Source organism: Podarcis cretensis (genome assembly GCF_951804945.1).
Source record: "Podarcis cretensis genome assembly, chromosome: 6".
In the NCBI taxonomy this organism is placed as follows: Eukaryota; Metazoa; Chordata; class Lepidosauria; order Squamata; family Lacertidae; genus Podarcis; species Podarcis cretensis.
This window is the reverse complement of record NC_137175.1, coordinates 32,060,004-32,072,860: the sequence shown is the minus strand read 5'-3', so window position 1 is coordinate 32,072,860 and position 12,857 is coordinate 32,060,004. Positions and strand designations below refer to the sequence as shown.

Here is a 12,857-nt window from a genome sequence, read left to right as displayed (position 1 = left end):
AGAACAAATTTGGGTACAAATAACAAAGATGTTTGTGGCATCCTGAATATTATAAATTTGTTGGTCTTCAAGGTGCCACAAGACTCTTTGTAAGGTTTTCTTTTTCTTGCAACAGACTTAGCACAGCTACTCCTGAATATTTATCTAAATTACTTGTTTGAAGAGGGCGGGATGCGCTTCAGAGAGCAATTTGGCAAACCATTCTCTGAACTTCCTTCCCATCCTCCTTTAAAAGGGGGTTGGAGGGGAGGGGAGGTTTGGGTGAGCTGTGAAGCGATAGACAAAGACATGTATACGAGACTACTAATGTGGGCTCTTCCTCTTGGATCTTCTTTAGCAAGCTGATTGCATATTAACAAATTTAAGTGACTGGTAACAATTTATAGGTAACCACAAAAGGTGATTATGTAGAGGTATAAAATCTACGTTGCTTTTTGTTTGGTTAGGAACCTGCTAACAGCAGACTACCTCCTCACCTGATTGCACTTGATTCTACTATACCCGGGTTTTTTGATGACATTGGCTACCTGGATTTACTACCATGTCGTCCTTTTGATACAGTTTTCATTTTCTATATGAAGGCAGGTCAGAAAACAAGCCAAGAAGTAAGTGGCATGCTTCTAATTTAAACTCTATCAAAAAGTGTATTCAAAACATAAATAAATATTCTCTTGAACTAGAGGAGTAGAAGAGTGTGTCTTTCACATCACTGGACGTGTATCATCGCTAAAACCCCTTAGAACTGGGTAGCACGATGCTGTGATGGCACACGGTGCATATGCAGTTTCTTTGCATTGCCTAGTCCAAGCTTTCCCCAACCTGGTACCTTCGAGATGTCTTGGACTACATTCCCATCACCATTGGTCAGGGACAATGGGAGTTCTAGAATTGTGGAATACATACTGCCCTGGGGTAGATTACCAGTTAACATCTGCTCCAGTGTTGTTTACTCTGCTAACTAGATGGCTTGATACTTCAGGCCAGCACTTCTAAACACCTTTAAAATGTGCATATATAGCCTTCTTAACTGCACTGCTGGCCTATTTTCTTCCAGATTTTGAAGAATGTAGAGTCTTCCAGAAATGTCCAGCCACACTTCCTAGAGTTCTTGCTCTCCCTTGGCTGGTCAGTTGATGTAGGGAAACACCCTGGATGGACGGGGCATGTCTCAACTAGCTGGTCCATTAACAGTTTCTGTGATGAGGAGGGATCTGAGCAAGGTGAGAGGTGTTTGTGGAGGTTTCTGTCTGCTTTAATACTTTGGGTCACCTTAGTGTTCTAGAGAGGGATAAAGGCAGAAGGTGCCTTCTTCCCCCTCTACCACAAGACCTGGTAGATTGCATGCTCCTCCAGAAGACCACTGCAGATCTGCATTGGATTTGGAGAGGGGGTGACTGCATATTCACTGCTATCATCCCATTGTGATTTGGGAAGAAGGAGGTTTAGCACTGCCCCTTTGTCCTTAGGATGCTTCCTTATGCATAGTTTTAGAAGGGGTGGCCAGAGAGCTGTTCTTATACTGCTTTTCTTACATCACTGCTGAGATTACTATCCCCAGATATTCTGGTGCAGCAGCAAGTGGTATGCAGAGAAGTGCCTGCAAGGATCTCTCCATATTCATCTGTGGAACAGATTCATGAAAGGTTTGGGGTGGGTGTCCTAGAAAGTAGAATAAGTTGTAAAATTGGGGGGGGGGGATGATGAAGTGCATAACGAGACTGGAAGTCCTCCCCTTTAACCCCATCTTTTATTTGCTGTGTTCTCAGATGAAATAATTCCTTCAGAAGACATTGGGGCAAGTATCTTCAATGGGCAAAAGAAAGCACTATATTATGCAGATGCTCTTACAGAAATAGCTTTTGTGGTTCCCTCACCTGTGGAGTCCTTAAGTAAGTGTTCTCTGTGTGTATCTGTTGATTCCGTAGCTAATTCCAAAGAGATTTCCTCAGTTGTGTCACAAGTGTATCAAATATTTGCAAAAGAAATGGGTGTGCCTTGAAAATTCTAGAGTTGTATCCAATGCTGCACCAAGGAGTTCTCCTGGCGCAATGAGTGTTTGCTTTCCTCTCTTCACCCTGTGTATTTGTTACATCTGAAGTGTAATTGCCACTCATGTCTTTGTGCCTAACTTCTCCCTTTTGGCTTTCAGCTGATTCCTTGGAAAGCAATGCTTCAGACCAGGAAAGTGACTCCAATATGGATCTTCTGCCTGGAATACTAAAGCAGCCTGCACTGACACTTGAGCTCTTCCCCAATCATACAGACAATCTCAGTTCTTCGCAGAGGGCAAGTTTATGCAACATTGACCAATGAAGTGTACTTGATATGCAAGTGATAGTCTTAAAGTCAAATAGCGTCTTCCTGTATTAAATAATATGAACTGTTTCATGATACACTAAATAATACTTGCAAAAAAAAAATGTTAATTCAGAAATAGAATAATTTAGTAGGAGCGAGCTTCCCATTTTATAGTAATTAAGGTCCTGTCTTCCCCTTGGGTTGTGTTGGGTTCTTTTTTTTAGGACAATCACAGTTATCAGACGCTTAAAGTACAGTATTTTGTACCTGAGGAAATTTTCCCCAGCAAGTGCCTCCATTGCCATGGTGCATCAGAAACAAATCAAAAGGAATCTAAAATCATTGGAGATGTTTAGGCCTCAGCCTGACAACAGTACAATATTTATTGTCTTTTTAATAAAGTGTTCACAATAGGTTGTATGCATTATAATTATTTTTCCCGAAACTTTTGAAAAAGACAGTCTGAATTGCACACCTGTAGCTTTGATTATTTGGTGACTGTCTTCTTTTTTCTTTTGTATTTTCAACAGCTCAGTCCAACTTCCAGATGCAAGAGGTTACCGCATGGTCGGGCTGTTCCACCAATGGGACCTGAAACCAAGGTGTATGTGGTCTGGGTTGAACGTTATGATGATATAGGTGGGTGAATCTTAGGCTTTTATTATGGAGTTTGCATGAGCAGGCGGGAGCTGACATAAAAGCCTTAGGTTTCTACTCTCCCCCTTCCCTTCTTCGCCTTCTGGCTGGGGGAAGGGCTCCACTAGTGTTTACACTTGGTAACCCGAGCTCAGCATTCTGTGCCAGCCACAGATTGTGGTTTAAAACAGCCCTTGTCAGTTTCTAAGCAAACCATCTTCATAACCCAGGCCCCCATGTCCAGTTCTTGTTTTATTAATTTGCTTGTTTCAGCCATTTGTGGGTAGTATAGAAAATGTTTTACTTAAGATTATTGCAAGAAGCATTGGTTTTAAAAATATAAACTGGGAAAAAACCCCAACTTGTTTATTTAGAAGAAGCTGGTGCTGCATCTTCTTGCTCCTCTCGGGGGCAAACTGGTTCTGCAGCAATCCCCATGGTGGCATTTGGAGGAGGGCTGGGCTGCTGTGGCAGCTGGATGGTGACAATTCCTCAAGCTCCTCCTTTCTCCACTCTGCTCAGGGCACGATGGTCCTTCAAACCAATTCTAGTTACATATTTTTAAATACCAGGCACTTAACATGATTTGGTTTCTCATTTTGTACTATCTCTTACAACATGAAAAGGGAATATTTAATCTATCGTGAATATGTTTATCTTGCAGAGAACTTCCCTCTCTCTGACTTGGTTTCAGAGACCAGCACTGGAGTAGAAACTACAACAAACAGCAGCACTTCATTGAGGTATGGCCTGAATTTATCCGCATTTCCACCTCTGCCATTTGCATAGAAGTTAATTCAGGTTAATGCATTGCTTCCTGCTATTTCTTTCACTCTTGGAAGTACTCTGCTCACATGCAAGCTGCATGTTGAGTGTTCATGGATTTTAGTCCCAGCAGCCCTTAGAAAGCTGTGTTGGCACTTGAGAAATGTTGCAGAAATTCATGAGTCCAAAGGGTGTGGTTACATGGTCCTTCCCCTTCTTTCAAACACGTATTTTGGGCCCAGAAAACTGTCAATCTGATGCCTTATATTCCTCCTATCACGCAATATTTTTATGGCATTGCCCAGATTTTGTTCCTTCAAGTAACATTCAAGGTGTACCCAATTTCTACACTTTTGTGTATTTTTCAAGTTTGTATTTAATTATGAAAATATGTTGGCTGTCCCAGCTGTTTCCATTTTGAAATGTTTGCTTACATTGGTAACGTTTATGTGTTTAAGGTCTGCCACTCCTGAAAAAGAGGTTCCAGTGATTTTCATCCACCCCCTAAATACTGGATTATTCAGGGTTAAAGTGCAAGGAGCTACTGGGAAATTCAACATGGTCATCCCACTGGTGGATGGAATGATAGTAAGCAGGAGAGCATTAGGTAGGTGCTTTTAATTAACATTGGATGATTAAGCAACGCTGACACAAAACCCTACACATATTAAGTAAAATAGAAACATCGCCATCCAATCCCAACCCCCCTTCTTCCCCCCACACCTCTTTCCTCCTTTTCTTCCTAATGTCTCAACAAATGAAACTGATTTGTAAAAATGTTACATGGTAAAAATATGAGAGAGAGAGACATTACACATACTTTTGTAAATCAAGAAAATCTTCAATAAAAATACATTTAAAAAAACCAAAAACGAAACAGAGCTCCCCTTGGAGTAAGGGAGGAATAATGATAAAAAACATTGGATGATTAACGTAACTCTTCTCTTTGGGGCTATGAGTGCAATTTAATAATGCTATCCCTTGCCACATTGCCAGACTATTTCTGATGTTGCAAATCGTTCTGCCTGGAAAGAAAAATGTCCCCATTTCTCCTTTTCCAATGAAGGAGATAACCTGGAGTGCTTGGCTGGGATTCTCAGCAACCATAGCCATGTCGAAAGGCATCAGTTTGTGGGTGGCTGAATGAATGACAAATATTCAGATACTGTGTTCATATACCATCTTTGATCTTGTTGGGTAAGGTGCTTTCCCAAGAAGGCAGGGAACTAGCCTTTTCATACTAAGGCAGAGTAGCACTTACGTTTCAAGACAGTCTCTTTGTCCAGATTTATTCCTAAGTAAAGTTGACAAGTATGAGAAGATTCCCAACCTCACAAGTGTCGCTGACTTGAGGATGCAGAGAACACTTTTTCCTTTTAGCCTCAGAAAGTCCTAAAAATAACTTTCCTGGGGGAAGAAGTAAGTGACATTAACATGTTCTTTTTTCCATTTAAGGCTTCTTAGTGAGACAGACAGTAATAAATATTTGTCGAAGAAAACGGCTGGAAAGTGACTCGTACAATCCTCCACATGTCCGTCGAAAACAGAAAATAGCTGACATTGTCAATAAATACAGGAACAAACAGCTGGAGCCAGAGTTTTATACCTCTCTTTTCCAGGAGGCTGGGCTCAAAAACTGCAATCCTTAGACCAATATCCTCCCTGAACAATTAGATCAGAGCTTGGTGTCTACGGTAATGGGGGGGGGGACCCTTCCCCACCTTGCAAGTCCTGTATAAAGAAACCACAACCTGAGCATGACTTCTGCTTCTGCTGCAAGGAAGAAATGAGGACACAATATAGGCACTTTCCCTGAAAACCAGCTTCACTCCATCAGCTGCTGCAGAGGGACAAACTTTCACCATCAGTCACTATTTAGTAATATGTACTGGATGTGTAGTAGAGAGAGGGGGGTTAACTGCACTTCTCATAGCTTTTTATGTTGACCTAAAATGCCAGATTCTGAACGTAAAGAACTAGCACCTGAAGTTTGGTACTTGGCTTCATAGCAGGTTGGGTTCAGGTGCATTTTTTTTTCCAGACAGAGACCATGAAATTGCAATAAATTATTGTGCTATATCTTGTTTGGTTTGCTTTCCCACCTGCAAGCAGGCCTATTTATTTATTTTTAGCTCCACTCAGAGGCTCCATTTCTGACTCTCCTCCTCTAGATCCAAGATGCATGTACCCATGGGTCCGTTGCTCAAAGTTTCTTTAACTTTGTAGGTTGCAAGCACCCTCTACCTACTGCTGGCCAGTCCAGGATAAAAGCTCTGGGGTATTGGTGAGGGATGGGGAAGCAAAGAAGATTGGTTCTTTGAGCTAAGGATGGTCCATTTAAGTCAGCTTTGAGACAAAGAAAAGCCTGTATAGTGGTTCATCCCGATTGTATTTATGACCAGTACATAATTTCACCTGTATCTTATGAATGCTAAAAATGTGATTTCTCATCTGACCAGTCCACCCTTATAGAAAGAAGTGAAATCCTTGTCCTGGAAAAGGTGCAATCAGAATGTATGTCCATCTCTGCATGTAAGAACTAGTTACAACCACCCTATTGTGAAATCTGATTTCTGAATTGCAAATGTTCTTTACAGAAAGGGATAGATGCTTCTTTTCATGTCCCACAGTTCGTTCATTCATTTTACTGAAAGAGGTGGGTTTCTTTTTTAAAAAAGGAATTATTCAAACCCTGGCACACCATAGCTGTCCAATATCATTGGAAGTGAAGACCCATGCAAGTTAAGGTCATTAAAAAGTGTACTAGAAATTATCTGATAACTATGTGCCCTTCAGAATTGTTACAAGTGTTTGAAATTAAATGGTTTCATCCTTGCTTTGCACTGATATCAGTCTGGAACCATATATTACATGCATGGCTTCTGCCAAAAAGAACCGGGAATGTTGTCCCCACCCTTAACATCTAGTAATACAAAGTCAAGCAGCTTCAAATTTCCCTGGTGTCCCTCCACTTCATTGGTTAATGTGTGTTGTATTACTGGATGTTACTGGAGAGGAAAGAAATAGCTACCCTGTCCAGATTTAAAGAATAAATTATTAGATCACTTGGTTTTCTTGTGCTTGACACTTGGATGCAAGACAGGGTATCATTTTCTTAATAAAACCTTTTTGGAAGCTGATAAAACCTTTTAAAAATCTACCTGCACATTTTATAAATGGAGGCCATGTTTTCCAAAAGGGAATCCAGAAAATAATGCTTTGTGCAAGAACTTTCTTGATAGCTATTAAAAAGTCAAATTGCATTTTCAGAAATAAGAGATACAAACCTAGTCCACATTTATTTGGAAACAAGTCCTATTGATTTGAATATATTTGATTCATAGTAGGCATATAGTATGATATTTAAGCAAGCAAGAATTAAGTTCCTAAGTTCCCAACACAGTTTACGTTTGAGGTTTTTTAATGGTTCTCTTCTCTTTTTTTACCATCAGCCATAATAGAATACATGCAGATTAGCACACTTTGCTTTAATATTGCCTAATTGCAGGAAGTTGCTGGAACGTGTTCAAGGATAAAATGTGAAGAATACCTATTTAGAAGCAAACACTCCCAAGATCAAGATGATTCACTTCATAGCAGCCCCTTAGTATTTAAGATTCATCATTGGGGAGCCAGTATAATATCCTTACAAGTCTTAACCTAGTACTGAAACAAGGCTGAGAAATTCTAGAGCAAAATTAACTCTTGATTCTTCAGAAGCATATATAATAATAATAATAATGCAAGTGGCTTACAATTGACAATACAATTTTTGTTTTGCTTTAATTTGTTCATTTTTTGCTTATGGAACACATGGCCAGTAGTCTTCTGAAGCAAGTGAACTACTCTCCCAGTGTTAGTGAAACACAAGTTGGTGGGCCTTTTCAATGTCTAAAATTAATATGGTCTGTTCAGTTTCTGTGCCCTTTTCCTTTTAAATACAACATTGGAATGTCCTTTGAAAAACAGTTGACTTCCACTTGTCTATTTATTTATTTTTTTAAATACCCAGTGTTCCCAGTATGCATAGCATGGAACTTTGAAAACTTTTAACTGATGTGTTGGCCATAAGAAACATAGACATGAAAGCTTTCGTTTTGTTAAAACCTTTACCTTTCTCAATGTTGCTATGCAATCTGATACTTCAGGGAAGGAAGCAAACTGTCCATTAATAGAACGTGCAAAAGTAAGTTATATTTTGACTCTTTGAGATCCTGAAGAAAAGCTCTTTTGAAACTGGCCTACAGCAGCAGTATTCCCCTATATCTTTTGATGTAGTTGAATTATGACAAAGAAAGCAGAGTGGCAAGGTCTGGAGCAATTGGCGAAGGGCTTAGCAAAAAGAAACTTGGTTGCTTTTGATGGATTTCCAGTGAGGCTATGTGTGTTAAAGCTAATCTTTGAGGCAGTACTTGCTTCATAACGGTTATAGCAAAAATATTTTATTACACAGCACTCCTCTGAGAGGTGTACTTTTTGTTCATAAAAGCTGCCAGGGTGGTCATTTAAAAACCCTAAAGAGCTTCCTGGTTTCTTAGGGAAGATTAAACAATGGAGCCTGCTGCTTACTTTGAATTAGCATGCTAGCGTCTTGTCAGCTTGTGGTGTAGGTCCACATATGAAAAATAAGGGCGCATCATAAAATCACTCTCAAAGTCTGGCATGTTTAGCTGTCCTGCTTCATTGATGCACAGATTGGAACAGCAAATAGCACTGCTAGTGGGGATGCAGGTTGTTCTGATACTTGCATAGCAGTTACTTAGTACTGAACATTTGCCAGTATTAACCTAGTGCACGAACACTAAACTTAATTGAACCCTCTTAGATACTGTTCTGATCTAGATGATGACCTGTCACATTTAGTCCATGGATTAATGGCACAACCAATGCATGCGTACCACAAGAGCCGTGCAATAAAAGGTTGAGCAGTTGGGCAACTGCATATAAAAATCAATGGTTTGAACCATGTATGTACTTTGGGTGAAGCCATTAGTTTGTTTTAACTAATGACCTGCCAAAACCATCCTTTTGAGTTACACAGACAGGACAGAAATGTATTAAATCTACAACAGCTTTTGAACTGGGTTAGAGGCATGGCCCAGTTTGGTGTTCAAGAGTTTAAATAATTTGCTTTTAATTACAGCCTCTCATGTTCAAAAACCTTCTGTTTAGTAAAGGAAATTTCAGTTTGTTAAACTCTGCTGTGAAAATAAGGGCCGTATGCTTGTAAAGGTCCCCCCTCCCCAGGAATTCATTTCTATTAAGCCAGTGTATTCTTGCCCCCAGGAATTTACTTCTCCAAACTTTATAATTTGCTTGATGCAGCCTTAACTTAGCCTGTATTTTATTTTATTTTTTAAAAAACCCTGCTGTGGAGCAGACGTGCTGCCCTGAATCCACATTTGTGTTATACTTACTTTTTCTTCCATTGTGTACTTAACAGCACACAAGTGGACTTGGAAGTTGTGGCCTAAATCTGCATGCAGGAATTCTTTTGATTCTGTTAATAAAAATACTATGGAGGGAAATAACAGCAGTGATTTCTCCAAACAGCACTGAGCAATTAATGGAAATGTATAAGGGCTCACTTTCGCTGTGTTCTCCCAAATGTGTGTGATGTGGTCCTTTGGTACAGATGCTGGTTGTCTGTTTTTGTATGTGTGTAAATGAGAAGGCTTCCAAGTGCACTGATAGCTTCCTGTCCCCTGTGCAGAACTATTGACTGACCAATTAACTGCAATACAATGTTCTGTCTAGAGCTCTCTAAACATGACTGCCTTTGAAAAATTGGTTCTTTTTAGGTCAGGTTGAGGCATCAGGCTTGTAAAACTCAATATAACATTTAAATTTCCAACTTTTGTTTTGGATACCATTGCACAGGATAATCAAAAGAATCGAAGTTTGTAGACCAGGCTTGGTTCTTAACATTTAAGTTGCTTGTTTCCTATTACTGTTTCCTTTGGGTATCTTAACTACCATGTATTATTTGTTTTCACTCTGGTCTCTTGAAGAGATAAAATATTAGGGCTGCAGTATTTACCACATAAACACATACAAGGGTTGTACTCAAGTCCTCTTAATAAAGCACCATACACTTGGAAGTTAGTCATCTTCACAACAATTTCAAATCAAAAATGTCAGTTTTAGTACCTTTTTGATAGAGTTTCCATTTAAGAAATATAAAGCACCTTTAAGCTGGTCCTTCAAATATATTTTAAATGTAAAGAAAAAATCAAATGGGGAGGGAGCTGAGTGGAATCATGTCTGAAAGAGTAGCTATTTTGTATGGAGAGCAGCTGTAAAGCAGCTATAGAAAACGCAGCTTGCTTCTGGTCCTCAGTACCAGCCCTATTTTCTTCAGTGGGTCATAAGCTGTTAGGAGTGCCTTGAGGATTGGACTGCCCATTATCTGTAGCCGCTTCCCAGGAGGGAAGTATACAATTGTCATGCAGTGTTCATAATATTTAGCCCAGGTGGATTATAGAACTATAATTCAACATGAATAGTGAACAGAAGTATAACATGGTGATAGTTACACAATTGATAGAGTGCATCTTTGAAAGACAACTGGGTTTTTGCAGGAGTACTTGGAAGGAGATGGCTAGATACCATGTGCTTAATCATGTACAATTGTGTATAAAGTTCTGTATGTTGCCAAGACATGATCTTTTTGTTCTTATTGTATTTTCTGTAAATATTCCTACCACTAAGTTGTAAAGGCAGACTGTAAATACAAAGATGTGAAGCTATGTTCCTCTGTCTCTAGTACTTTATCTCTTGTTTAGGGAAGGCACAAAGGCTTGTTTGTATTTATGCCAACTCTTTGTCTAGAAGAAACACATCAGATCTTGAATGTAACACAATTAGTCAAATAAATTTTAAAGATTATTCTTATGTATGAAGCTGATGGTCTTCAGTGTGTGAGCTCCTTCTCCTGTTATCCTTCATATACAAATGAGAATGGGGAATTGCTTAGTGTCTCCGGTGCTTCCAGGTTGGCACCAATGGCAGTAGCATAGAAATTATGGAAGACAAAGATATTTCATTGGGTAATTTAAACTTCCTATCCCCTTTTTTTAATATGATACAAGAACATAGGGAAGACTTCAATGCCACTCTTCTGATCATGCTGTCAGCACAAGCAATTCTGCTTGCCACATGGGACAACCCCCACACTCTTTCCCCCCTCCCCAATTGTTCTCGAGCTTTTCCTGACCTTCCAGAATGGATTTGGGCGAGGTGGGGGAGGCAGAGAAGGTGGAGAAGCCCTCTTGCACTCTCAGGAGCCCTTGTGCTGGCTTCTGGTAGCACATTGAGTTAGCTGAATCTAGGCCAACAGAGCCCTGCTGGCTCAGACCAAAGGCTCATCTACTCTTGCGTCCTGTTCTCAGATCGGTCAACCAGATAACAATTTCTGTCCTGTCTGTGCTCATAATAATATCCTATTATATGGTAGAGTTACATTTTGTTGTTGTTTAGTCGTTAGTCGTGTCTGACTCTTCGTGACCCCCTGGACCAGAGCACGCCAGGCACTCCTGTCTTCCACTGCCTCCCGCAGTTTGGTCAGACTCATGTTTGTAGCTTCGAGAACAGTGTCCAACCAAGAGTTACATTAGTAATCTCATTTTTAAAAAAACCTAAAAAGGAAGGTGTGTGCTGTCCCCTTAATAGGGCTGAGGCAGAAAGCTAGGGATTATCTAAGAAGTGATTTCATAGCAAAGACAAGATTCACAACAGGGACTTCCTCATTCATATTTGTCAGAGCTGCCCAAGGTCCCAGCTCACAAAGGACCAACGCCAGTTCTTGCTATATACAAAAGTCTTTATTAAGGTTCACTTTCCATTTCAAAGCCGCGGCGTGCAGCTCTACGTCCCAACCCTAGACCGCTGAAGCTCCATCTGAATCTCCTCCCCCTCGACACCAGTTCAAGACCCTAGCCTTGCTCCACCTCCTCCTTTGCTCCTTTCTCCTCTGGGTCCTTCTGCCCGCTGGGGTGTCGCCCTTTCTGGACTCTTCTGATGCTGATTCCCCGGATTCTTCCCCCTGCTTCCGGCGTGCTTTAGGACCTGGCTCCCAATCCGAGCTCCCTGCTGTCCCGCGCGCCTGTACATTTGAACTTGGCGCGCGCGCCCAGCCGGCAACCTTCCTCCTGACCGTTACACTGCTCCTGTCACTGCTTCCCCCTTCGGGGGGGCTAGCTGGGTCTGACTCCCCCCCCCCCGTTCCCTCACTCAGCGATAGGGGCGTGGTCAGCCCTGACTCATCTTCTCTCCCCACTGGAGGGGAAGCCAGCCCTGACACGTGGGACTCTTCCGCCCCCCCCGCTACGCTCTGGTGGGGAAGCTGGTCTGCTTTGGGAGTCGCCGCTGGCCCCTTGCTTCTGGTGCGTCCTTCCCGGGACCCCCCTTGCCCTGGCCATCGGTGCCCCCTTCTGGGAATCTTCCGAATCGCTGGAGAAGCTCATGGAATCTCTCGGCCCACTGTCATATTCTCCTACGCTGCCCTCGGATTGTTCCCCTTCGCTCTCCGCCTCCTCTCTCCCCTGTGCCTCTGCTCCCGAACCCCTGACAATATTACATGTTATAACATAGGAAACTGCATTATGCAGAGACAAACCATTTGGTCCATCTAGCTCAGGCATCCCTAACCTTCAGCCCTCCAGATGTTTTGGACTACAATTCCCATCATCCCTGACCACTGGTCCTGTTAGCTAGGGATCATGGGAGTTGTAGGCCAATACCTCTGAAGGGCCGCAGGTTGGGGATGCCTGTTCTAGCTCATAACTGTCTACAGTAGCAGCTCTCCAGAGTTTCAGAGAGGAGTCTTTGCTGGCCCTGCCTGGAGATACCCAGGACTAGACCTGAGTCCTGAGTGCAAGACATATGTGCTGCCCACTGAGCTAAGGGAGTCCTGTGAAACCATCTGGACCAGCATCAATTTACACCATGAACATGTGGGTTTGTACGACTGATATGCTATCCCTTGCAAAACGCTGCTGCTGGAGTTGCCCTAAGTCACCATAAATCTGTGAATAATTAATCTGATCACCAGCTCATGGATAATGCAGGTCTTAAAAATCTTTCAAAATAGAAATTGGGAGATGATAAAAGTTTGTGGCAGTCCCACTTTGTTAAATTTATCACTAATAATGCAGGGA

The 12,857-nt window shown here is 41.5% G+C and overlaps 1 protein-coding gene across 4 annotated transcripts in view; it reads left to right on the top strand.

The window, feature by feature from the left end:
• The window catches only part of RALGAPB (Ral GTPase activating protein non-catalytic subunit beta), a 55,816-nt gene extending 45,215 nt beyond the window's left edge, over positions 1–10,601 (top strand). For all 4 annotated transcript variants that reach the window (XM_079978845.1, XM_079978844.1, XM_079978847.1 and 1 more), the window contains 8 exons: positions 447–605; positions 1,055–1,220; positions 1,767–1,889; positions 2,150–2,286; positions 2,829–2,937; positions 3,599–3,677; positions 4,158–4,306; positions 5,155–10,601. In XM_079978845.1, coding sequence (XP_079834971.1) covers positions 447–605; positions 1,055–1,220; positions 1,767–1,889; positions 2,150–2,286; positions 2,829–2,937; positions 3,599–3,677; positions 4,158–4,306; positions 5,155–5,348 — 1,116 coding nt within the window. In that variant the 3' untranslated portion in view covers positions 5,349–10,601. The remainder of the gene's footprint in view (positions 1–446; positions 606–1,054; positions 1,221–1,766; positions 1,890–2,149; positions 2,287–2,828; positions 2,938–3,598; positions 3,678–4,157; positions 4,307–5,154) is intronic.
• The last annotated feature ends 2,256 nt before the right edge of the window (positions 10,602–12,857 follow it).